At 49.0% G+C, this 25495-nt stretch overlaps 1 protein-coding gene and 1 long non-coding RNA gene across 2 annotated transcripts in view; one reads left to right on the top strand and one right to left on the bottom strand.

The window, feature by feature from the left end:
* Positions 1-6202: 6202 nt before the first annotated feature.
* On the bottom strand, positions 6203-9758 carry LOC309378024. The gene is made up of 2 exons (XR_014171794.1): positions 9649-9758; positions 6203-6361 (listed from the first exon to the last, which is right to left on the bottom strand). It is a non-coding gene; the product is annotated as an uncharacterized lncRNA (long non-coding RNA).
* A 335-nt stretch (positions 9759-10093) lies between these two features.
* The window catches only part of ETFA (electron transfer flavoprotein subunit alpha), a 51350-nt gene continuing 35948 nt past the window's right edge, over positions 10094-25495 (top strand). The window contains exon 1 of the mRNA XM_081925763.1: positions 10094-10220. Coding sequence (XP_081781889.1) covers positions 10176-10220 — 45 coding nt within the window. The 5' untranslated portion in view covers positions 10094-10175. The remainder of the gene's footprint in view (positions 10221-25495) is intronic.

Here is a 25495-nt window from a genome sequence, read left to right as displayed (position 1 = left end):
CTCACAAGTAGTTTGCACTGGAGGTCATTAAACAACAACAAAAGAATTTGTCATGGTTCAGATACTATGGATCATGCTGATATAATCTCTACCTTATTGCAGTTATAAGCTCCTAAAACACTAGCCATAAGTGATAAAAGACTCCCTTTGTATGTCAGGATCTAATCTGCATCAAGCCAGATTTAGTATAGATTATTCATATCCAAAGTGCTGCCATGGTTGTCAAAATTCAAAGCATAATCTATTGTATCCTTTTAGACTGAAATCTAAAATTTAGGGCCAAGCTTATTGTTTATCTCAGGGCAGTTCACAGCACAAAATGCATAATAAAAACAAGAACAAAACAAACCAGTAACAGATACTCAAAATAATATTGTACTTGTAAATTGTTCGAACCTGGAATCTTATGAAAAAGGCCAGGCAAAAATCGAAAATAATAGTAGTAGGAGTAATAACAACAACAAATTTGGTAAATCTACTCTTTAACATATATAGTTATTATTGAATTCCCTTGTCTTGCAGCTAGATGCTTAATTTTGTAAAATTGTAACACACTTTTAAATGTTATAAAACAGTATACGTTGCTTGTACAAAGCAACAAATTTTTATCTGCATAAAAGAACTGATTCCTGTTGGCTTTTAGAGGACATCAGAACACCATCGTTAAACTTTTATAACATCACCATTATCTCACCTTTCTTGCAAGAAGCTGAAGGTGGTCTCACAATTCCCCGCTCTGTTTTATCTTCACCACAACCTTGTGTGGTAGGCTAGGCTGAGAGACTGCAACTTGCCCAAGGTCACCCAGTGGAGATTTGAACTCTGGTCTGCTGGGTCCTAGTCTGGTAAAGGTAAAGGGACCCCTGACCATTAGATCCAGTCAAGACCGACTCTGGGGTTCCGGCGCTCATCTCGCTTTACTGGCCGAGGGAGCCGGCATACAGCTTCCAGGTCATGTGGCCAGCATGACTAAGCCACTTCTGGTGAACCAGAGCAGCGCACAGAAACTCCCTTTACCTTCCCGCCGGAGCGGTACCTATTTATCTACTTGAACTTTGACGTGTTTTCGAACTGCTAGGTTGGCAGGAGCAGGGACCAAGCAACGGGAGCTCACCCCGTGGCAGGGATTTGAACCGCCAACCTTCTGATCGGCAAGTCCTAGGCTCTGTGGTTTAACCCACAGCGGACAAACAGGAATGAGAAATCTTTTAGCGACTTAGAATTGTAGAGTTGGAAGGGTTCCCAAGGGTCATCTAGTCCAACCCCCTTAAATACAATAGATCCCTCAGAGGCATCTGTTAAAGTGGATTCTTGCTCAACTGCTTATGGCCATCATGTGATAATTATACTTTACAGAGTTATGCGGAAGTTGCCCTGGGTCATTTAACCCTTTTAATAGTTCTCTCTTTCTTTCATAGAAAAGACTACGTATGATACATCATTGTTTAAAAATAACATATGGCTTTTACTTGGTATACTGAAACATATTTACATGAATATGTATCTGAGACTGACTAATATTTACATCCTGATTCTGAGGCACACAGCAGCACAAAAGACAACACCAGCAGCTCCCACAGTTAAAACTCCCTCTCTTCAGCTGATAACAGAAAACAAACCTGCCTGCTGTGTTGTGGCATCACAGAATTCTATTCTATAGCACCAGCCTTTTGCATAGTATTTTGGATGCCCCATTCCCATAGTAAATCCCATTGAACTCAATGGGCTTCCTGGTAATTAGGCATGGATAGTAAATCTGTTAGGCTGTGTGCGCGCTCCCATTTATTCTGCATTTTGGGGTATTTCCACTGGTGGCTTGGGAAGCGGTGGGTGCATGGAGATGTTAGCCATTTCTATTTATTTCATTAAAAAAAAGAAATAAAAAAAAACCTAAAAGCAATTTACAAAAAAGATGTGTATCTGTCCTGTATCTAAACCACCATTTCTTGAATACTGCATTTTGGTATGTTACAGCCCCCCCAAAACCAGCTTTGATCCGAATTGAAAAACAGAATGACCTCTGTGTTTTAAGCTGGCAATGTGTACTCAGTCTCTCAGTCTTTAAGGGGACACAGGTTTTGCTAGCCCTCTGGAGCATGAATGACATCACTGGTCTTTAACAAGTGACCAAGGTTGGTCACAACAGGAGCACTACCACCATGCAAATTTATGGCAAAATATTAACAAAAATGCCTGCTTGGGTTAAAAGTGGATCCTGGGTCTGAAATGGTTCAAGATACCTACCTTGCAACCATTTGCTGGGCTTTTCATAGCTGGTGGACAAATTTACAATATATATCTCACATGATTTTTTGTTTCTCATACTTTTTTTAAAAAAAAAATCAGAACCTGTATTTACTACTTTTTACTGCATTTAACTGTAAACAGCTTTGTTCTCCTCCTAAGTCACAGATCCATAATTGGCTCAAAGGAGCTAATTTTCTTGGCAGGCTTTCCCATATAAGGTTTAGCCTTGTTTTGTTATTTAAGGAAGGCAAAAATCCCAACCTGTTCTATTCTTCATTAACAGCTTGATAACCCCACTAAAAATTCCTTCTGCCTCATCACCCTGGAAGCTGATTTTTTTTTTTTTTGGAAGCTTGAAGTCGGATTAAAAAGGGGTGTGTGCCACTCCTTTAATAAGTAAACACATGGTAATTAATGAAGAAAAAGGATATGAAGGGGATTCAAAGCCTCCTTACTCAACACACAGATTCACATACAGCCTGATTCTATGCCTGCTTACTCTAAAGTAATTACAACAGATTTCAGGATCAGGATCAAGTAAATGTTGTGAGGATTGCTCCTTGAGGTTGGAGAAACAAATGGTGTTGTTTTAAGAGAGTTATATTGGTTTTACCTCTTTAAAATTTATTATTTAGGGCAGGGTGTTCACAAACTGTGGTTTGGGGACCACCAGTGATTCACAAGTTTCATTTTTAAAAACATTTTTATTAAATTTCTGAAAATTTTAAAGATAAAATTCCAATACATTTTAAATAGAGATTTCTTTTCTCACTTTCCAACCCATCTTCCGTGATGTTTTCCTTGTCCCTGTTTCGCTGCACCCTGTCTTCATTCCTTTTTAATGATAATCATAACACAATAGTCTCTAATTTTTTCTGTTGCTCATAGCTCAAAACCTGGTTGTGGATTCTTTATGTTGTAATATTTCTTCAAATAATCTGAAAAGGGCTTCCATTCTTCAAAAGGTAATCATCATTAGATGATTGGTATAGCTGTTAGCTTTGCTGATTCAGCACAGTCTGAATCTTATCCATCCTTCTTTAGCAGCTACTTCTTCATCTTTCCATTTCTGAGCATAATGAAGCCTAGCTGCTATAGTTACATACATAAACAAATTAACCATTTTTTTTTTGGAATTTCTGTCCCCATAATCCCTAGCAGGAAAGCTTCAGGGGGTTTTTGGGTTGTGTTTTTTTGGTAAACTCACTTTAAACATCTTTTTTATCTCATTGTATATCTTATTCCAAAATACCCTTTTTTGGAAATCCACCATATATGAAAAAGGAGCACCTGCTTGCTTACACTTCCAGCAGTTATTGGAGACCTTCTTATACATTTTAGATAATTTATCTGGTGTTAAATACCATCTATACATCATTTTCATATAATTCTCTTTTAAATCATAGCAAGCAGTGAAGTTCATATCTACTGTCCACAACTTTCCTCAAGTGTTTATTTCTATATTAGGTCCTAAATCTTTGGCCGATTTTATCATTACCTATTTCACCATTTCAACTTTTGTCTCCCATTCTAATAATAGTTTAAACATATTTGAAATCAGGTTTTTTTCTTCCTTCAAGCAGAATCTTTTAAAAATCAGATATTTGGTCCGTAAAACCTTTTACTAAATCTTTTTTAAAATATTCATTAATTTGATGTTATTATAACCAATTTGATCTCCATTCTCTTGTGTCTTCATATTCTTTTTCAATTTACAGAGATTTCCACACTATATCTCTATATTTACCCCACCTCTCCATCATATTTAATTTCTTTGACGCACCAGCTACTATTGGTGATAACCATAAAGGGGTTTTCCTTTCAAATAAATCTCTGTATCTAGTCCAAACTCAATATAAGCTTCTCCTTATACAATGACTCAAAAAATCCCTATTTCCTTTTACCTTGTCGTACCATAGGTAAGCATGCCACCCAAATTGTTCCCCTATCCTTCTAGATCCAACAGTCTTGTATGCCTTGTATTTCACTATTTCCCCTTACTTCCCTGCATAAGACTTCTTGTTGTTTAGTCGTGTCCGACTCTTCGTGACCCCATGGACTAGAGCATGCCAGGCACTCCTGTATGCACTTCTAGTATCAAGATAAACAATAATGGTGGTAGTGGGCAACCTTGTCTCGTGCCCTTTGTAATAGTGTACTTTTCTGTTACCACTCCATTCACTATTATACTTGCAATTTGTTCTGTATATATTACCTTTATCCCTCTCACAATTTTCTCCCCCCAGCCCATTATATTCAATATTTTCCCCATAAAACTAAAAAAACCAAAAACATTATTGAACACCTTCTCTGCATCTAATTGCTTATCATTTCTCTTTTCAAAATATTCTACAGTATCTAATATAGTTCTAACATTGTCCTTTATTGCTCTTGTTGGGAGAAATCCAGCTTTATCTACATGTATCTAATCCTTTAAAACTAATTTGTCTCCTAGCTAATATTACTACAGTTTGTAGTCACAGTTGATCAAAGAAATGGGTCCATAGTCCAACCTGAGTTGGATCTTGATCTTGCTTTGGTATCAATGTAATATTAGCATATTTCCAGGAATCTGATTCATTAGTTTTATTCAGGTGATCCACCAAGGTGTGTCTGTGGATTTGTGGCAGAAATCAGGAGACAGCATATCCAGCATATTACTACTCTCTTTTTTTAGTTTACAGCAGGAGTTGAGAGTGTCCTCTATTAGGGAAGAAATTTAATTCAGTTCTTATTTAAAGGTGAACCTACCTAAGTCACACTTCCTGAAACAATACATGAATTGAGGTAGTCATGCCCACTAATTTCAATAAGCCTACTCTGAGTAGGGGGGACGTGGGTGGCGCTGTGGGTTAAACTACAGAGCCTAGGACTTGCTGATCAGAAGGTCGGCGGTTCGAATCCCCGCAACGGGGTGAGCTCCCGTTGCTCAGTCTCTGCTCCTGCCAACCTAGCAGTTCGAAAGCACGTCAAAGTGCAAGTAGATAAATAGGTACCGCTCCGGTGGGAAGGTAAGCGGCATTTCCATGCGCTGCTCTGGTTCGCCAGAAGCGGCTTAGTCACGCTGGCCACATGGCCTGGAAGCTGTACGCTGGCTCCCTTGGCCAGTAGAGCGAGATGAGCGCCGCAACCTGAGTTGACTGGACCTAATGGTCAGGGGTTCCTTTACCTTTACTCTGAGTAGGACTAATACTGGATACGGCCCTAGGGTTCAAATCCTCATTCAGTCAATGGTGACCTTGGGTCAGTTGCTGCCTCTCAATCAAGCCCACCTTGAGGAGTTGATGTGAGGATAAAATTGAGAGTGGGGAGAACCATGTGACCAACTTGAACTGCTTGGAGGAACCAAGGATAATAATAATAATAATAATAATAATAATAATAATAATAATAATAATAATAAATAGGAGGAATATGTGTTTCCTGGGTCACAGGTTGCCCACCTGTAATATAGATAATTTACCATAATTTATTGCATTATCTCTATTTTGAACGTTGTGCTGTGCTGACAAAAAGCAAATATCTACAATTCTATGATTCTATGAATCTGGAGAACATCCACAACGTGTTATCTGTCTCAAAAGAAGGAAACTTTATGGACAGAAGATGGTCATTAATTGATTTCTGGTTTGCAAGGGTTATGGGTGTATGTCACAAATCCATATGGCCTCATGATCCTCGCCACATTGATCCAATTGATTTGAAACTAAAGGACAGATACATGCTGTTAAGTGCCTCTCAAATGTTTTCAAGGATCTATAACAAGTGCTGTTGGGGGGAAACTGGGCCGCTCGCTTTCCTTGTGCCCTGAACTGGCCATTCACACACACATCCAAAGTTTTTTTTTTTTTAAAAAAGAACCTTCAGTCTTCAAAAAAAACCTAGTTCCTGCAAAGTATAGTGTTATCTAGTTTTGATTGTATTCCAGGACTAATTATTGACGACTCTGCTGTGCTTCCATGGAATCATGCTCTTATTATTCATAGCATTGTTTTTATCTCTGTGAAATAACAATTTCTTCACTCTGCATTATTTTCTTTCTTAAGTTGTGGACTGTACGATGTCAAACAGGCAAGCCATTGGTAGTTTCTGTATCTCTCAGACATCTGTATTGCTATATGAAACAAACAAACAAACAAAAACCAATTTAATTAAAAAAGAAGAAAACAAATGAACAAAACAATCACTTTTAAAAAACAAATTTCCCCCAACAAAACTCCGCTTCTACGGTAAGGCAGCTCACTCATTCTCTGAGTGTCAGGGGCCCCTCAGGACAGGGCCTTTTTGTGGGTGCACGTCTGCAATATGTCATTGACACAATAAAAGCACAATCGTGGTGGATTTATACTGGACCATCCACACCCCATTCAGCTTTATTAGTTGTTCTGTGGTGCCCCAGTGTTACAACATTATTGCAGTCTGGAGGGGCACTCTTGTGCTGCAGTGCAGCAAAAACGAGACAATCCTCCCCCCTCCAGAACATTTGTGGCCTGGAAAGTGACAGGATTTCATCAGAAAGCTATGGAACAAGCACAGATTGGAAGCAAAGCAGCATGGCTCCCCTGAAACATTTGCAGGCCCAAACAGCATTGAAAGCAGGATCACATCTATCCACCCTGACAGCATCGTGAGCACAAATCATCACGAATGCACAACAAAAAGGATGGCTGGATTGGCCCCACATCATTATGTAGCCAAAACTAAGCTGTCTACATTACAAATGGCCTGTCCACACACAGGGCTAAAAGAGAGGGGTTGTCAAAACACTTTGAGAATTGTAGTTCCATAAGGTGGACTGGGGTCTCCAAACAATTCTCAGAGCCCTTAACTGACTATAGTTCCAAGGATTATTTGGGGGAAGCCAAGGTTATTTAAAGTGGTTTGAAACTGCTTTAAATATATAGTGCAGATGGGCCTTTGTGGCTTATTCTGAGATGCCACAGGCAGGGCGGCAATCGTATCTGCTGGGTTTTGAACTCAGGAAGCTGCCATAGCCCTTTAACATTGTGGCAGCGCACAGCTCTGCCCATGTGGCTGCAGTTGTGCCCAGTTCTTGTCTCTCTTGAGTTTCATGAGTAAATTTAGGCATGTCATGGGTTTTGGAATTGATCTGTCTCATCTGCTTTCTCCATGCACTGGAAGGCAAGCCACATTCCAAGGAGCTATCCTCTTAATCACTTTCATATTTTCCAATGAAATTCAAATCCCAAGTTAAAGACGCTCAATTCCTTAAAAACTCCTGAAAGCTCATAAATCACGCAGGCCAATGAAGGAGCCTCCAAATCTGAAATGGGCTCTGCAGACTTAATGGGGCTTGTGCTGGCTCTTGAGGAAGGGGCGTCGGCTGAAGGAGTAGTAAATCTGTCCTCTGGAAATGGGGATACCATACTAGGCTGGTGTTGCATGACTGGTCTTTGAAGTTGCTGGGTCACTTAGACAATTGGCAGGTCCTGCAGTAGCGGGGCAAGAGGGGGGGGGGAGAAGCTTAATGTCTGGTCTTTCTGACCCTGTTCCAGCCACCTATGCACAGATGAAACGGAGGGCCCCCTCCAAGTTTCAAGCAGATGCAAGCAGAGGGAATGGGAGAGATTTACTGTATGTTCCACTTAGATACAAATGTTGGGTTTCTTGGTTTTGGCAAGATATGCCAAGCACAGCTTCCAGAAATTGGCTGAAGGGGGTGGGAGAGAGACCTCATTTCAATTTGATAACCAAAGGCCCATGCATTTTTTATTCTGGGTAGACATGCAAGAAAGTGGAATACAAAAGCTCTTGTGTTTTTCCAGAAGGGTCCTTGCTCAGGGATACAGGATACTTCTGACTAGGCTATGAAGAGGCAGGAATGCCTTGTGGGGACTGAGAAAGTATGGTTAACCAAGAAACAAACCATGTGGACCCTGGCCAGGTGTGAGAATGGGCACTCCTTTGTGTTCCCCCACCCACGGGGCCAACAGAGTTGTGTTGACCTTGGCTGACAAGCCCACAGCTGTGCTCCATGTCATCCAACCCAAACTGCCTTCAAGCTGCATCAGGTTTCAGAGGTTCTTAATGTGTTCCTTGCAACAGAGCACTGGCCTCAATCCGTATCAGCCACATTGAAACTTTCTTTTCTTTTCTCCCCCAAATCTCTGTTTGCAATAGCTGATGGGGTCTTTAATGAATATGGTGCCGAATGGGAGATCCGGGTCCAAATCTCAGCTTAGCCCTGGTGCACCACGTGGCTTTGGCTAAGGGCCCCTCCAGATGTCCTTTATATTGTGCATTCACGACAATTTGTTACCTCCATACCCTGTACATTTAAAGCACGTGGTTTCCTAGTTAAAACTAGTTAAAATCTGTACAATGGGAATAACGACCTTCCTTTCCAAGATTGTTGTACTCAATAATATACATTAAAAGCAGGACATGCATCAAAATGTATCAGTGTGTCCTCAGCCCCTAACAGCCACTCTGTTCAGGGTTCCAGCCACCAAGGCAACCATGCCTTCCTTTGGAATACTCTTGGTGTTAGGGGCTCACACAGCCCAATTCACCTTCACCCCCTCTTGAGTTCCAGCTTTCTTTTCCAACTTTTTTCCCTGTAGCTCCTGGTACATACCCAGTCCTCACTGGGCTGTTTTGTGTGTGGGTTGCCAATGTTTAATCATTTAAAAAATCCTATTTTTGACTTGCAGAGCTGAAGCAGGGCACACACCAGCCAGCGGATTAGAGCATTGCTGGGCTGAATTGTCTATGTTTGTTTTTTTGGTAAGCCACTTTGAGAACCACTTGGGTACCAATCTTAAAAAATAATAATCCATGCTAATCTTCTGTATCGTTCCAATTTTAGTATATATGCTGCCGAATTTAGAAATGTGTATTTAAAGAAACTAGAATTTGAATGATTGGCAGAGAAGCCGAAGGAAGTCAAAAACCGAAAAGTTAATTGTAATGTGGTATGATTGTATGGAAAATTAATAAAATATAATTATAAAATAATAATAATAATGCTATTGCACCATCAGTGTGCATGACAACATACACTTACTTCAATCAGCTGCACCAGGCAGGCTTTTGATTAACAAGCTGGGTACTTATGATAAGTTGAAAAGCATAAATGAGTCTATGGCAATGAGCATGTGTGAAATCCGATGAATACAGTTGGGCCTACTTCACAGTCAATGTGCAAGGAAAGGGCTGGTGCTGTGTTTTTATTGTAACTACCTGTATGTGATCTTTTTATATGTATGTATTTTAATTGTACCAATCCTTGTTTTAATGATTGCTTTTTGTATGCTCTGTCTAAGCTGTTTGTTTTAATAGTAAGCCGTCTTGAGATCTTGGGGGGGGGGGGGAGAGATATACATTAATATAAGAAGAAGCCCCGCCAACGTGGCCGCAAGGTGCAGTCTGGTCACTAACTTGGGCGGCTTTACAAGTCCACCGCGGGCTTCTGGCCAGGGAGCCTGGGCTCCGTCTGCAGCCTGGAGGGCCGGGCGCTGCGGGCACAACAGCCCTGCCAGGTAGGCCGAGGCCCCGCGCGAAAGGCTCCGCCCGGTTCTCTGCCCCCTCGCCCAGCTGGGCGCCAGGCTCCCTGAGGAGGCCCTTTGGAGCCCGCGCGGCGGAGCCAAGCGCCCCTCTGCCGTCCCGCCTTCGGCCTCAAGAGCGCGCGGCTCCGTCGGGGCCCCTCGGAACTCCGCGGGCGGGACTGGGCGGGATGCGGCGCCCCGGCGACGACCCCGCGAGGGAGACCCGCAGGCGGCCGCCCGCGCTCTGCCTGGGCCCGCGCAAGGGCCGCGCTGCGCCCGAGGGGCCTTCGGCCGCCGACCAATCAGAGACGGGTCGCCTCCTCCCACGAGCTCTCGCGAGATTTCTCTCCTGGGAGGGGCGACGGGGCGGGGCTTCCTCTGGGCTGCTGAGGCGGAGGACGCGGCGGCTTCCACACCGCCATGTTTCCGGGGCTCCTCAGGGCGCAGCGCCTGGCGCACAGAGCGGTGAGTGGCGGGACTTGCGCGGCGGCGGCGGCGGCGGCCTCCTGCTCCTGCTCCTCCTCTGTGGTCTTGCGCCCGTCTCCCCCCCGGGCAGCTCCGCCCAGCCTCCCCGCCGGGTGGGCCGCCTGGGGCCAAGGTCGCGCCGGGGCCTGGTTCCCCTCGGCCTGGCTCTGGCGTCGGGAGGGCCGGGAGGATCCAGGCGGGGAGCGAGGGCCGGGGGGCCCGGGGGGAATTGGGCGGCATCCCCCGGCCTGGCCCGCCTCGCAGGGGGGCCTGGAGAATGAGAATAGGGAGGAGGAGGAGGAGGAAGACCAGTCGTGGCGCCTGGAGCTCCTTTCAGGGATAAATGTCAGGGCAACCTGTGTCTCCCAAGCCAGGTGTTTCTCGGTGGGCTTCTTTTACATTTCAGCATTGCCAATAAGCCCGCAAAAGTTCCTGGCCGGCACTTCCGCCCCCCCTAACCAAAGAGGCTAATAGTCTTGTTTCTATGTGGGCTCCCCTCTCCTCTGCAATCAGAATGAAAATGCAGGATACTAACCTCTTAGCAAGAGTTTCATATATATGGAATTTCATATATATGAGTTTCATTCATATGTGTGTGACGTTTAAAGCATCCCAGAAACCAGATGAAATGTTCCTGCTTCGCCAGCCCGCTCACTCGCCTGCATGAGTGGCTTTCATGATAATATTGTGGGAAACGGGGTTCACAGAATGTAGATTGGTTGAGCTCTGGGTGGCTTGTGGGAGCTCTGCAACAATTTTATGTCACAAAAGCAGCTACTAAAAGACTCGGGGGCTGTGAGCTCAATTCTGGTCCTGAATTTTTTCCCCCGAACTGAGCATGTACTCGTGCACTTTGTACTTTGCGGGGTGGGTCTTCTGTCTCCTAAACTTGAGTATGGTTGGTAGACCTTGTACTACCTGTAGTTTAAACAATGTACAGTGGTGCCCCGCTAGACGAATGCCTCGCAAGACGAAAAACCCGCAAGACGAAAGGGTTTTTCGGTTTTTGCGACGCTTCGCTAGACGATTTTCCCTATGGGCTTGCATCGCAAGACGAAAGCCCATAGGGAAATCTCGGGGACCTTTTTTTAAATGCTGGCGGTGGGGAGCAAAGCCTTCCCCCCCCTCCGGACTTCAGAAGAGGTCCAGGAAGGCCGGCGGGGGCGAAAGGCTTTGCTCCCCACCGCCAGCATTTTAAAAGCGGTCCGGGATAGCAGGGAAGCGCTTCCCGCTATCCCGGATGGCTTTTGAAGGCAGGCAGGGGGGGCAAAGACTTTTGCCCCCCCTGCCTGCCTAACCGGGGGCTTTTAAATCGCCCCGGGACTGTCCGGGGCGATTTAAAAGCCCCCGGACGGCTTTTGAAGCCTCCCCCCGCCGCCCGGCATCGGGGCAGGAACGCCTCCCCCCGCCGCCCGGCTTCGGGGCATCATCCCGATGCCGGGCGGTGGGGCAGGAACGCCTCCCCCAGCCGCCCGGCTTCGGGGCATCGTCCCGATGCCGGGCGGTGGGGCAGGAAAGCCTCCCCCAGCCGCCCGGCTTCGGGGCATCGTCCCGATGCCGGGCGGTGGGGCAGGAAAGCCTCCCCCAGCCGCCCGGCATCGGAACGATGTCCCGAAGCCGGGCGGCCGGGCGGGAAAGCCTCCCCCCCCCGCCCGGCTTCGGGGCATCATCCCGATGCCGGGCGGTGGGGCAGGAAAGCCTCCCCCAGCCGCCCGGCATCGGGGCATCGTCCCGATGCCGGGCGGTGGGGCAGGAACGCCTCCCCCAGCCGCCCGGCTTCGGGGCATCGTCCCGATGCCGGGCGGTGGGGCAGGAAAGCCTCCCCCAGCCGCCCGGCATCGGGGCATCGTCCCGATGCCGGGCGGTGGGGCAGGAACGCCTCCCCCAGCCGCCCGGCTTCGGGGCATCGTCCCGATGCCGGGCGGTGGGGCAGGAAAGCCTCCCCCAGCCGCCCGGCATCGGAACGATGTCCCGAAGCCGGGCGGCCGGGCGGGAAAGCCTCCCCCCCCCGCCCGGCTTCGGGGCATCATCCCGATGCCGGGCGGTGGGGCAGGAACGCCTCCCCCAGCCGCCCGGCTTCGGGGCATCGTCCCGATGCCGGGCGGTGGGGCAGGAAAGCCTCCCCCAGCCGCCCGGCATCGGAACGATGTCCCGAAGCCGGGCGGCCGGGCGGGAAAGCCTCCCCCCCCCGCCCGGCTTCGGGGCATCGTCCCGATGCCGGGCGGTGGGGCAGGAAAGCCTCCCCCAGCCGCCCGGCATCGGGGCATCGTCCCGATGCCGGGCGGTGGGGCAGGAACGCCTCCCCCAGCCGCCCGGCTTCGGGGCATCGTCCCGATGCCGGGCGGTGGGGCAGGAAAGCCTCCCCCAGCCGCCCGGCATCGGAACGATGTCCCGAAGCCGGGCGGCCGGGCGGGAAAGCCTCCCCCCCCCGCCCGGCTTCGGGGCATCGTCCCGATGCCGGGCGGTGGGGCAGGAACGCCTCCCCCAGCCGCCCAGCATCGGGGCATCGTCCCGATGCCGGGCGGTGGGGCAGGAACGCCTCCCCCAGCCGCCCGGCTTCGGGGCATCGTCCCGATGCCGGGCGGTGGGGCAGGAAAGCCTCCCCCAGCCGCCCGGCATCGGAACGATGTCCCGAAGCCGGGCGGCCGGGCGGGAAAGCCTTTGTCCCCCCTGCCTGCCTTCCCAGGGGCTTTTAAATCGCCCCGGACAGCGGAGAAGTCCTCCGCTGTCCCGGGCGATTTTAAAATGCCGCCCGCCAGAAGAGGTCGGGGGAAGGCTTTTTCCATAGGAACGCATTAATTGATTTTCAATGCATTCCTATGGAAAACCGTGCATCGCAAGACGAAAAACTCGCAAGACGAAGAGACTTGCGGAACGAATTAATTTCGTCTTGCGAGGCACCACTGTAGTTCCTCCAAGTCAGATCTGTCCACCACTGGTGTAAGTAATTACTGAAACAAAGATGTCTTAGTCTCAAGAGTGTCACCCCCATTATTCCCTCTGTTCCACCAAACACATGGGGACCCCCCACAAGTAAAATTATTTTTCCTTCTTAGTTGATGTACAGTTGTACATAGATGCTTTACACTTCTGAGAGATTTGCTCTTGTTCTTCTTTAGCCAGTGTAACCTGCCAATGTAACTAGGGCTGGGTGATACCTGGTTTTCAACATCACAGTATATCATCAGCTAAACACTGCAATATACTGCTATATCACAATGTCTGAATTTACCATGGAGCTGATTTTCAACTTCATGATATAGCACCAGCTATACTGATATCTGAAATAAGTCTGATACTGATGTCTGAAATAAGGATGGAACTATGTAGAGGCATTGACTGGCTTCATGGTTTTTCCCACATTGTGATTTTTGCACAGCACACACATGCACCATGATTCACAACATATTGCCAGGTCAAGAATTATGAAACAATATCATGAAATGAACTTCATTTTTGGACGCTATAGCAATATATTGCCCAGCCATAAATGTAACTTGTTCATGGTCCTCTGGTATCAATAGGCAGTGGGACCCATTGGTTCACATCTATGGGTTAAGGTTAGTACATGTGTAAATATAACACTCAACATGTCATGTGAAATACAAACAATCTTTGCAATAGTTGGTTAAATGTTCAGTGTCTGAAACTGGACAGATTGTACACATCCTGTTTCTGCAGCAATGTCTTAGTAGCTAAATCTTAAATCTCGAAACAGTTGCCTTAATGTGGCACTCTGATCTTATCCTGCCAGTCTTACTATACCATACTAGTCTAGCTCATTGACTGGTAGGGCCGCTCTAGGTTTTCAGCAAGAGAGAGGTCTGTTTCATTTGACAAAATGGGCTTCCACAAGTTTGCAGAACACAGTTTCAAATATTAGCAATGCAGCAGTGTCTATCTTGTGGAATTCAATGTAGTGTTACAAGAAGCATTAATAATAATAATAATAATAATAATAATAATAATAATAATAATAATAATAATGTAGTAATAGTTTTTATCCCAGGATGCATTCCAGTCAGGCAAAATTACTTGAGGCATGAAGCAGTGAAGATGTGGCCTGTGAAGTGGGGGATCTGAAGCCTGGATAGAGAAGGCTGCATGTGGCTTCCTATGCTCCTACATGTCCTTGAGACAGAGGGAAGAGTATGTATTAATGGAGTGATTTGTAGAATGGGAGAATCTGATGACTCTGTCCTGCGCCTTGCAAAGAATGATGGTTATAGGATATTGTATATGTGGAGCTGTAGTGGTAGTAGTATTGGTAGTGAGAGACTAGGAACAGGAATGTAGTAGAAAATGAAGGTGGTACAATAGGTAATTGTCAGAGCTGCCTCCAGGTCCCAGCTCACAGAGGACCAACGCTAGCCGGTTGTACAGTGGTGCCCCGCAAGACGAATGCCTCGCAAGACGAAAAACCCGCTAGACGAAAGGGTTTTCCGTTTTGGAGGCGCTTCGCAAAACAAATTCCCCTATGGGGTTGCTTCGCAAGACGAAAAAAATCTTGCATCCCCCCGCGGGTTTTTTTCCGCTTTTTCCGCCCTTTTCTTAAGCCGCTAAGCCGCTTATCAGCTGTTCCGCTGATAAGCCGCTTAACAGCTGATCGCTGGAAGCCGCTTGACAGCTGTAGCGCTAATCCGCTAAGCTGTCAATGGGCTTGTTTCGCAAGACGAAAAAACCGCTATACGAAGAGCCTCACGGAACGGATTAATTTCGTCTTGCGAGGCACCACTGTAATGTACAAAAGTCTTTATTGAAGTTCAGTTTCCATTTACAAGCCGCAGCGTGCAGCTCTACGTCTAGAACCTAGACCGGCGAAGCTCCGTCTGAGTCTCCGCCCCCTGTACACCAGTTTAAGACTCTAGCCTTACTCCACCTCTTCCGTTGTTCTTTCCTCCTCTGGGTCCTTCTGCCCTCCGGGGTCTCCTCCTTTCTGGACTCTTCTGACGCTGACCCCCCTGACTCTTGTCCCTCCTTCCGGCGGGCTTTAGGACCTGGCTCCCTATCCGGGTTACCTGCTGTGCCGCTCGCCTGTATATTTGAACTTGGCGCGCGCGCCCAGCCTCCAACCTTCTTCTCGACCGTTTCCGCGCTCTCCGATGGAGGCGTGGTCAATCCTGACTCATCTCCTCTCGCTGGTGGTGAGGAGCCTGATCCCGATACCTGGGACTCCTCCCCCCCACTGCGCTCTGGTGGGGAAGCTGGTCCTGATTTCCAACTGCTGCTCTCTGAGTCCCCTCTGCCCCTTCTTCCTGGGTTGTCCCCCTAGGCACCCCCTTGCTCTGGCCATGGACGCCCCCTTCTGTAAATCTTCCGATTCGCTGGAGAGACTCAGGGAATTCCTCGGACCACTGTCATCGCTTACGCTCCCCTTGTATTCCTCCCCCTCGCTCTCCATTTCCTCCCTCTCCTGTGCCTCTGCTCCTGAGCCCCTGACATCCATCCCCCCCTCGAAGCCCCCCTTCCCCCCTCCCCTCCTTCAGGTGTGGGTTCTGGGTGCTCCATCGTTATGGGGGTGAGTGCCGGATACAGTTCGTCCCCCGTGGCGTGCATCCAGCCGGATAAGTCTGGATAGTCCTCCATGGTCTCGCCGACGGCGATCTCCTCTGCTTCCATCTCTTTGCCTCCGTGCTCGAACCCAAGGTCCTCCCCCAACACGTCCATGTCCGTCTCTCCCCCGGTTGCCTCGGGGGATGTTGCCTGCCAAGGACCCTCCAGCCACTTCCTGCGCCACTGCTCCTCCGGTCGATTGTCCCACCAATAAGAGCGGTCTGTGGCAGACCCCGAGGGTGATCCCTCCGGGGAACGTGTGTCTAGTGCCGGTTCCTCGTCCAAGGAGAACCCCTGGAACATGCTGGCTGAAAGTGTGGGTGTGAAAAGATATTCGTCGAAATAATCTGCCGGCATAGGTCTGTGTGGGTTAGGGTTAAGAGTGCGTGGAACTCGTCCTTGAGGTAGTGCTCCTCTACCGCATAGTACGGCACCCAGCTGTTGGCGCTGGCCGGGGTACCTTCCCTGGCGAGGAGATACTCAACCCCCTCTTCCCCCCATCTCGAGTCTAAAATCTCTGTGACCTCGTTGATAGGCTCCCCCCCGGTGACCCCCCCTCCATGGGCATTTCCCTGAGCGGGTCTGGTGCCGTCCCTGCGCCTGAAACCTGTGAGGTGCCTTGTAGGGCGTGAGCACTGATCTATGAAAGACCGGGTGCATTCTGGATCCCTCCGGAAGTGTCAACCGGAAGGCCACTGGATTGATCCGTGCCTCGACTTGGTAAGGCCCTAGCTGCTTATGTCCGAGCTTTTTCTTCGCTAACGATCTGGCCGGCACTGCCTGGGCTGCTAACCAAACCCAGTCTCCCACCTGTATGTCTTCCCCAACCCTTCTGTGTCTGTCAGCCTGCAGTTTGTATGCGTGTTTCGCTAGTTCTAACTGCCTTCGGAGCTGTTCGTGGACCTCCTGCAACTCCGACGCGAAGGCGTCCGCTGCCTGTGGCTCCCCCTCCCCCACTCTCTCTAATCCCGGGAAGGTTCTGGGATGCCTCCCATTGTTGGCGAAGAACGGTGTCATCCCCGTGGACACGTGCTTCGTGTTGTTGTAGGCAAACTCGGCGAGCGGCAGGTAGTCCACCCATGTCGCAGGCTGCTGATTCGCGTAGCATCTCAGGTACTGCTGCATGATGGCGTTGACCCTCTCCGCTTGTCCGTTGGTCTGCGGGTGTCTCGCCGACGCTAGGTTGATCTTGACGTTCAGGATGCCCATCAGCTTCTGCCAGAAGTTCGAGATGAACTGGTGCCCCCGGTCGGACAGGATAGACCGTGGTAGACCGTGAACCTTGAACACGTGGTCTATGAACAGTTTGGCGGTCTGTTCCGCTGTGGCCACCTTCGCGCATGGAATGAGGTGGGCCATTTTGGTGAACATGTCCACCACCACGAGAACTGCTGTTTTGCCCCGCGAGCTGGGTAGATCCGTGACAAAGTCCAGGGCCACCCTCTCCCACGGTTCGAGCGGGGTCTGCAGCGGTTCCAGCAGTCCCGCCGGCGGTCTGTGCACTGGCTTGGCCCTTTGGCATGTGTCGCACCTCGTGACGTAATCCGCGACTTCCCCCCGCATCTTGGGCCACCAAAAGTCTCTGGCTACTAATTCTACAGTCTTCTCTTTGCCAAAGTGCCCGGCGCTGGGTGCGTCGTGCAACTGCTGCAGTACCTTGGCGCGGAGGTCGTCTCCCGGTACATAGAGGGCCCCTTTGCGGATGAGCAGTCCGTCGCGTATCTGGAACTCGTCGTCCTTCGCTGTGCCACTGCGCACCTCCTCCATCTTGGCTCGTGCGAAGGAGTCCGCCTGCAGCGCGCGACGTGCGGCGTCCAGGTCCACGGTGGCCGAAGCGCACGCCCACGCTTTCGGTGCGAAAATGTGCTTGGCCGCCGGCGGTGCCGCTTCCTCGAGATACTGCGGCTTCCTGGACAGTGCATCCGCCATGACGTTGTTGCCTCCCGGGATGTACTCAATCCTGAAGTCAAAGTCCGCAAAGAACTCCGCCCAGCGTAAGTGCCTCTGGTTCAGGAACCTTGCCGTGCGCCAGTACTCCAGGTTCTTATGGTCCGTGCGGACCTGCACTGTGTGTTTGGCTCCGACGAGGAAGTGCCGCCACGCCTTGAATGCTGCATGAATGGCCAGCAACTCCCTGTCCCAGATGGTGTAGTTCTGCTCCGACTTGCTGAGTTTCCTGGAGTAGAAAGCGCACGGCCTCCAGTCCGCCTGGTGGTCTTGCTGCAACAGGATGGCCCCCACGGCTCTGTCCGAGGCGTCCGTCTCCACCCTCATGGGCCTGCTGGGGTTCACATGCAGTAGTTGTTCTTCGGACGCGAAGAGACGCTTGAGTTTCTGGAATGACTGCTCCGCCTGCTCCGTCCAGATGAACTTCTTCTTCTTGGAGCTGAGAGTGTCGGTAATGGCCGCCGTCTGCATAGCGAACCCCTTGATGAACTTGCGATAAAAGTTGGCGAAGCCGACGAACTTCTGGACCTCCTTCCGATTACGCGGGCTCTTCCAGTCCAACACTGAGCGGACCTTGGCGCTGTCCATGGTGAGCCCCTTGTCGGACAACTTGTATCCCAGGAAATCCACCTCCATCATGTCAAACTGGCACTTCTCCAGTTTGGCGTAAAGTCTGTGCTCCCGTAGTCTCTGCAGAACTTCCTTGATGTCCCGCTCGTGAGCCTCCTGCGAGTCTGAGAATATCAGGATGTCGTCCAGGAAGCAGACGCACTTCTTGTAGAGGAGTCCCGCTAACACGTGATGCATGAAGGCTTGGAAACAGTGGGAGCCATTTTGTAATCCAAACGGCATAACTCTGTATTCATAGGTGCCCAGGGGCGTGAACATGACCGTCTTCCACTCGTCGCCCTCCCGTATGCGAATAAGGTTGTACGCCCCTCGCAGATCCAACTTGGTGAAAACGCGTCCTTTTCTCACCGTCGCGAGCAGGTAGTCAATTTTGGGCATGGGGAAGGCCGTGGGCTTGGTTTTCGAATTTAAAATTCTATAATCAACCACAAGCCTCTTTTGGGGCGTGTCTTTTTTCTTCACGAAGAATACGGGGCTGCCCCCCACTGCTTTGGACTCCCGGATGAAACCGCGCTTCAAGTTGTGATCTATGAACTCCCTGAGTTCCTGCAGTTCGTCTTCAGACATGGAATACAGTTTCCCGGTCGGCAGCGTCGCCCCCGGCAGGAGGTCAATCTTGCAGTCATAGGACCTGTGGGGAGGTAACTTGTCCGCTTCCTTCTCGCAGAAAACCTCCAAAAACGCTGTGTACTTGTGGGGCACTGCTTGCAGCGTGCCTAATCTTAGCTGCGGGTCATCCTCTTCCACCTCCGGGCTAGGCAGAATGCAGTGTTCTGCGCAGTAGGAGGAGCCGAAATTCAGTTGGCGCTGGTACCATGCCAATGCCGGGCTGTGCCTGTGGAGCCAACTCATGCCCAATACTACAGGCGTGTCCGATAGTTGGGTTACATTGAAGCTGATGACTTCCCTGTGATTTCCAATCTGCATCACCATTGGCGGTGTTTGCTTGACCACCTGCCCCCCTAGCAATTCTCTTCCATCCACCGTGACAACTTTCAGGGGCATCGTGGCTGGCAGGAGCGCTATGCGATGTTGCTGGATGAAATCCAGTCCTATAAAGTCTGCATTACTACCAGAGTCAATGGTAATGGGCACTTCCACAGTAAGTCCATTGGGTAGCTGGAGCGATGCAGTGAGTTGCACCACTGGTTTGGGTGGGAGTGGGTCTGTGGGCTGCAAAATCTCTGGGGACTGCTTCACTGACTTGTCTGGCTGGGCCCCAGTGCCTCTGCTTCCAGCCAGACTCCGTCGTTTCCCTGCTGTGGTTCTCTCTGCTGAGTTGCTTCTGTTACTGTTGCGGAGGCTGCAGTGTGCTTGTGGAGCCTCTGGGGACACTCTTTCGCCATGTGCTGAGCACTGTTGCAGATGTAACACTTCCTTTTCCCTCTAGGAGGCTTCGCTTTGACTGCTCCCGGTGTTAGGGCTCTGGTTGCTGACTGAGCCCTGGCACCACCGGTCTCCATCTGTTCCTCTCCCCCTCCCAGCGGAGGCGTGGATTGAGCGCGCGCTGCATCCCTGGGAAAGAAGGGAGGTGCTCTCGCCGGCGTGCGTCCCCAACGCCCTTCGTCTTTGCTCCATGGACGTTCTTCCAGACGCACCCCAACCGTCAGCACCCTCTGGACAACCTCCTGAGTGCTCTGGGGTCGTTCCCCCCTTGCAATTTTGTCTTTCACAGCTCCATTCAACCCTTCCCAGAAAAGGTCTCTGACTGCAGCTGAATCTTTCTCCCATCCCAGCGCATTGACCAATGCAAAAAAGCGGGAATGATACTGCCTTACAGTGGCTCTCCCTTGTTTCAGTCCATGTACCTCTTTTCTGGCGATATCTACATCTATTGTTGATAAAAAACACGCATCCATCGCTTTAATGAAGGCATCCGCACTTTGGAGCGCCGGATCCTTATCTCTCCACAAATTGCGCAGCCACGCTTTAGCTTCTCCATGGAGATGAGTTAATATAAACCCCACCTTCTCCGACTCATCTCTAAAGTCTTTCTCCAGCAACTGCAGCGCAAACACCACGTCTGCTCGGAAGTTAGGGTACTGCTGCAGACTCCCATCGAAATGAGACACCAGGCTGCCTCCTCTCTTTCCCAGCCCAATCCCCTCTGGTTTGGGTCCCGGTAGCCCCTGCTTAGTAAGCATTTCCAACCTGGCTTGCAGATCCCTGCAGGTAGCAGCAGTATCTTCTTCCCTCTTCCTGGATGCTAGTATCTCCGCGTTAAGTTGTGTCACTGCATTTTGCAGGGCTACCATTCGTTCTTCGGTAGTCATCCTGTCTTGCTTTTGTGAGCTCGCGAAGCACCAATCTTCGCCCCTCGCTGCGTCCACTCACGTTGCGAGGTGTATGCAGACGGAGCTTACTGTCAGAGCTGCCTCCAGGTCCCAGCTCACAGAGGACCAACGCTAGCCGGTTGTAATGTACAAAAGTCTTTATTGAAGTTCAGTTTCCATTTACAAGCCGCAGCGTGCAGCTCTACGTCTAGAACCTAGACCGACGAAGCTCCGTCTGAGTCTCCGCCCCCTGTACACCAGTTTAAGACTCTAGCCTTACTCCACCTCTTCCGTTGTTCTTTCCTCCTCTGGGTCCTTCTGCCCCCCGGGGTCTCCTCCTTTCTGGACTCTTCTGACGCTGACCCCCCTGACTCTTGTCCCTCCTTCCGGCGGGCTTTAGGACCTGGCTCCCTATCCGGGCTACCTGCTGTGCATTTGAACTTGGCGCGCGCGCCCAGCCTCCAACCTTCCTCTCGACCGTTTCCGCGCTCTCCGATGGAGGCGTGGTCAGTCCTGACTCATCTCCTCTCGCTGGTGGTGAGCAGCCTGATCCCGATACCTGGGACTCCTCCCCCCCACTGCGCTCTGGTGGGGAAGCTGGTCCTGATTTCCAACTGCTGCTCTCTGAGTCCCCTCTGGCCCCTGCTTCCTGGGGTGTCCCCCTAGGCACCCCCTTGCTCTGGCCATGGGCGCCCCCTTCTGTGAATCTTCCGATTCGCTGGAGAGACTCAGGGAATTCCTCGGACCACTGTCATCGCTTACGCTCCCCTCGGATTCCTCCCCCTCGCTCTCCATTTCCTCCCTCTCCTGTGCCTCTGCTCCTGAGCCCCTGACAGTAATAAAAATGTTCAGGGAAAGAGATAGTGAGAAGGAATCGGTGAGGATCTGTGTGCCAAGTAAACCATGTCCAAAGTGCTGCTTGGCCAAAATTCCACTTCAGGCATCTCCAGAAAGATATTCAGAAAGATTTAAAGAATCTGAGCTAAGGAGAAGAACAGCATTGAAACAACAGCATTGTTGCTTTTAAAAATTGTTTAAAGACATTGGAATAGCTAAAATGTTTGATTTTATTTCTATATGATCATCTAAGTGTGGAAATTTGATGGATAAAATATATACCGTAGATTCCGGCGTATTAGGTGATATAAGATTAGTCTTATATGCCGGGCAGTAGGAAGCCGCCTGGCGCGGTGCAGAGCCCGCCGCCCGCTGCGGCGGCGGCAGCTTCGGCAGCCTCCAAAGCAGCAGCAGGTGGCGGTCTCCGTGCCAAGAGGAAGCCACCCGGCACCCACTGCTGCCTCGGAGGTAGTACCCGGCGTATAAGACGACCCCCGACTTTTTTTATACAAACAATATAATTTTTATTAACAGGCCAATCGAATCACATTATTTCCAAATCACATTAGTTCCAAATTATACAGCCAGATTTTTAAATTTTTGTTGGGGGTACCCATACTTCAAGCTCCGAACAGGGGACCAAGCATCACTTATATTGCTGCTTTAATTAGACAGTTCTATCCAGTTCTGTCCAGATAGTCTCTTTGTTACTTTCCTCATCTTCTTCTTGTTATCGTATATTCCTTTCTATGCGATCTCTGATAATCTTCACAAGCGGGTTGAAAACAAACATCCTCTGTGTGGGTTTTACACTCTCCAAAAATCATATCACATAAGGACAGACGCCATTTCCACACCTCCGTAAAGAACTTTCCCTCAGTCTGTCCGTTGATTTTCTCAGGCTTGCCAAGCATATCTCAGAGGGCTCTGCCAGGTCTAGATCACATTCCGATCACCATTCACACTCCGATGACTCTGGTCCTCCTCCCCCCGTCCTTCTTAGGCAAGCCTGTCTTAGCGAGACGCCATTTAAAACTGCGTCATAAAACTTTCCTCCGTTCTCCGATGTTTACCAATCCTCTCTTTAATCTATAATCCACTCCACACAGTTCTTGAATTCCTGCTTGTGATTAATAAATTGCAACGATTCTTCTCTCTGGGGTGGAGGGTTATTAATACTCACATAAGGCAAAAAAGAAAAGAAAAGTTTTTTCCTCCACCCCCTTTCCGTTTCACTCCAAACATACCAGTCTCTTAATGGTGATTCATCACTTAATTTATTTGTCCCGCCCATCGCTCCGCTCACAGAGATCCATTAATCAGCAGTCTTTACTCCCGCTCTTCGCTTGATGTATGTGCTTTAGCTTCTTTCCAATTATATATTATTTCCAATTGTATATTTCGAGCTAAAGCGAACCAGTGCGCTGATTGGAGACAGCGTCAGGAAGAGCCGACTTCACCCGAGGGCTTGTGCCAAGTTTCCGCACCCCCTTCTTTCGAATCCAGGGGTGAATTATGGACACCGCTGGCAAGGCAGTCCCCCCCATCTCCTTGGGGGGCCCGGGAAGGCTGCATACTTCCCATAGCAGCCTCTTAATTACCTCGTGTGGGTCGGAGAGATGTTATTGTCGGCCATCTTCCAATGCGCCACCTGGTGGCCCCCGACCCCCGACTTTTTAACCTCTTTTCTGGGATTAAAAAGTCGTCTTATACGCCGGAATCTACGGTATTTATTCTTTACATTTATATCACATCTTTTCTCCAATGAGCTCAAGGCAGCATGCATGGTTCTCTCCGCCCGCTCTTCCCCCTCCATCTCATCCTCACAGCCATCCACTGAGGGTAGGTCAGATGAGAGAGAGGGGCAGGCCCAGGGTCGTCCAGTGGGCCTTATGGCTGTGCAGTGTTTGTGCTCTATGATGCAGCTATGCCCAACTAGGGAGTAATATAGTGCAAGGCAGGGTTCACACTGGAGGCAAGGGAAGTCTCAGTCTGTGCTCTGGGGAACATAGAGCTCTGGACTGTCTTTCATTGGAAGCTTTAAAGCAGAGGTTGGATGACCACCTGTCACGGAGCCATTGATTTTCCTTCATTGTAGGGGGCTGGGCTAGATGACCCCCAGGGTTCCTTCCACCCAACATTGGAAATTCACCAGGTGCATTTTGTTTTTTTTTTTAAATAATTTTTATTAAGGTTTTCCAAATTAAAACAAATAAAATCCAATTCATAAACTTTTTCCAATATCCAGGACTTCCCCTCCCCACCCCCTCTTGTGTTCCAAATCTTCCAAAAAAGCAATAATATTCAACAAATTCTTATTCCCAAAATACACTCATCATCAATAACTCAATTTATCCAAATTTCCATCCCCTAAGGTCGACCTATTCCCTTCCATGAGTTCCCCCCTTTCAAATATAATACAGATGAAGATAGAATAAAAACAAACAATAATTTTACAACCTTTGGATTCCAAATTTCCCTCCCCTCTTTCCCTGTTGCGTTCCTCCTATCCCTCCACTTCTAGTGTCTTCCTGATGAACCCACCTTTCACTAAACCCACATCCCTCTGGTTCTTTACCGGTCTTTTTTTTTTAAAATGGCATATATTAAACTTCTGGCATTTTTAAAATTACAGATGTCCAATCATAGAAGGAGTCTATCAAAGGGGGCCCATTTCTTCTATCCAGATTTTTATATCCAGGAGTATAAACTCCAATTTTATATCCATAAGCTTGTCAAATCTGGATATCCCAAATGTTCCCACTCCAATTCTGTCCAGTTCTTGTTGTTTCCTTGTTCTTGTCAATCACTCTCCTCCTTTTTACTTCCCTGTTCCCTCACAGAAATGTTCTTTTTCCAAAGGCTTCTAGTGTCTCTACAGAGGCTTGTTATTCAGGAGCAAAACATTACATCATGTTCCTTTCATTTTTCAACAGATTAATCCATTGTTTCCAGTAAAGTGTAGGCCTCTGTAGACAAAATAATGTTCCATTTCTGCAGTTTCCCAGGAGATTAAAAGTTCTATCCAACTGTTCAAGTTTCCCGTCGAAAACACATGCAATGTCCCTCAGCTCCTCTAGGTGGATTACAATAACAAAGTTCCCTTCCAGATCACATCCGCCAGTCCAAATAACTTATAAATCCTTATTTGAAACAATTTATCTCCAATTTATAACAAATGTAGCCGGCAAAGTCCTCATAACAAAGTCTCAATTTCATTCTTCCGTTTTGACAGCTCTTTGACAGCTGTCAAAACCTCCGTTGTTCTTCTCCAGGCATTTTCACGAATCGCTCCAGGGATTCCGGGGGGGTTACTTTTTAATACAAATTCCACTTTTCTCCTCCAGCTCAATCTTATAAATTTCCCTCGCGAAGTTGCTAGTTCGGCAAGATAAGGTTCTTCTCGATCTTAGTTATCCAGTCCTTTGTTTTGGCTCTTCTACAATTTGGGGGGGGGCTGACTTCCTTTTTTCCACCTCCCCCGTTCGCTCCAAATTCTAAAAATTTATCCCTCTTTTTAGTCCATATTCCAATTACTCACGGGTTCTTCTTTTGGGTCCAAATTTTCAATAGAAGAAGTCAGCGCTCTCCGCCGGATGGCATGCGGCTGCGCTCGGCAGGGATAGCAGAGGACTCAAAGCACCACGCTCCTCCCCGGCACCCGATCCGTAGCCTTTAAAAAGGCTCCTTCACGAATCGAGAGGGCGCTGACGGTGCCAGCCGAGTCTCCATGTCCACGGCCTCCGTGGCCGTGGTTTTTAAGGGTCCCCGCATCGCCGGTGCGGTAGGACCCAGCCCCTGCCGAGCAGGCTCCCTCCGGAGCTCGGAGGGAGCCCGCCATTCGGCGATGGCGCCGACCCGGAAGTCTCCACCAGGTGCATTTTGTTTTTTTTTTTTTTTTTTTTATAAAAATTTTTATTAAGATTTTTTACAGATACATATTTAACAAACAAAATAGGTTTCATAACATCTTTTCATTCTATTGCGGACTCCCTCACGTCTCCCGCTTCCACTCTCATCATTAAAAACGAATTT

The sequence above is a fragment of the Podarcis melisellensis genome, assembly GCF_964234715.1.
Source record: "Podarcis melisellensis genome assembly, chromosome: 9".
Lineage (NCBI taxonomy): Eukaryota > Metazoa > Chordata > Lepidosauria > Squamata > Lacertidae > Podarcis > Podarcis melisellensis.
Note: the sequence above shows the minus strand (reverse complement) of the source record. Positions and strands in the feature narration are given on the sequence as shown.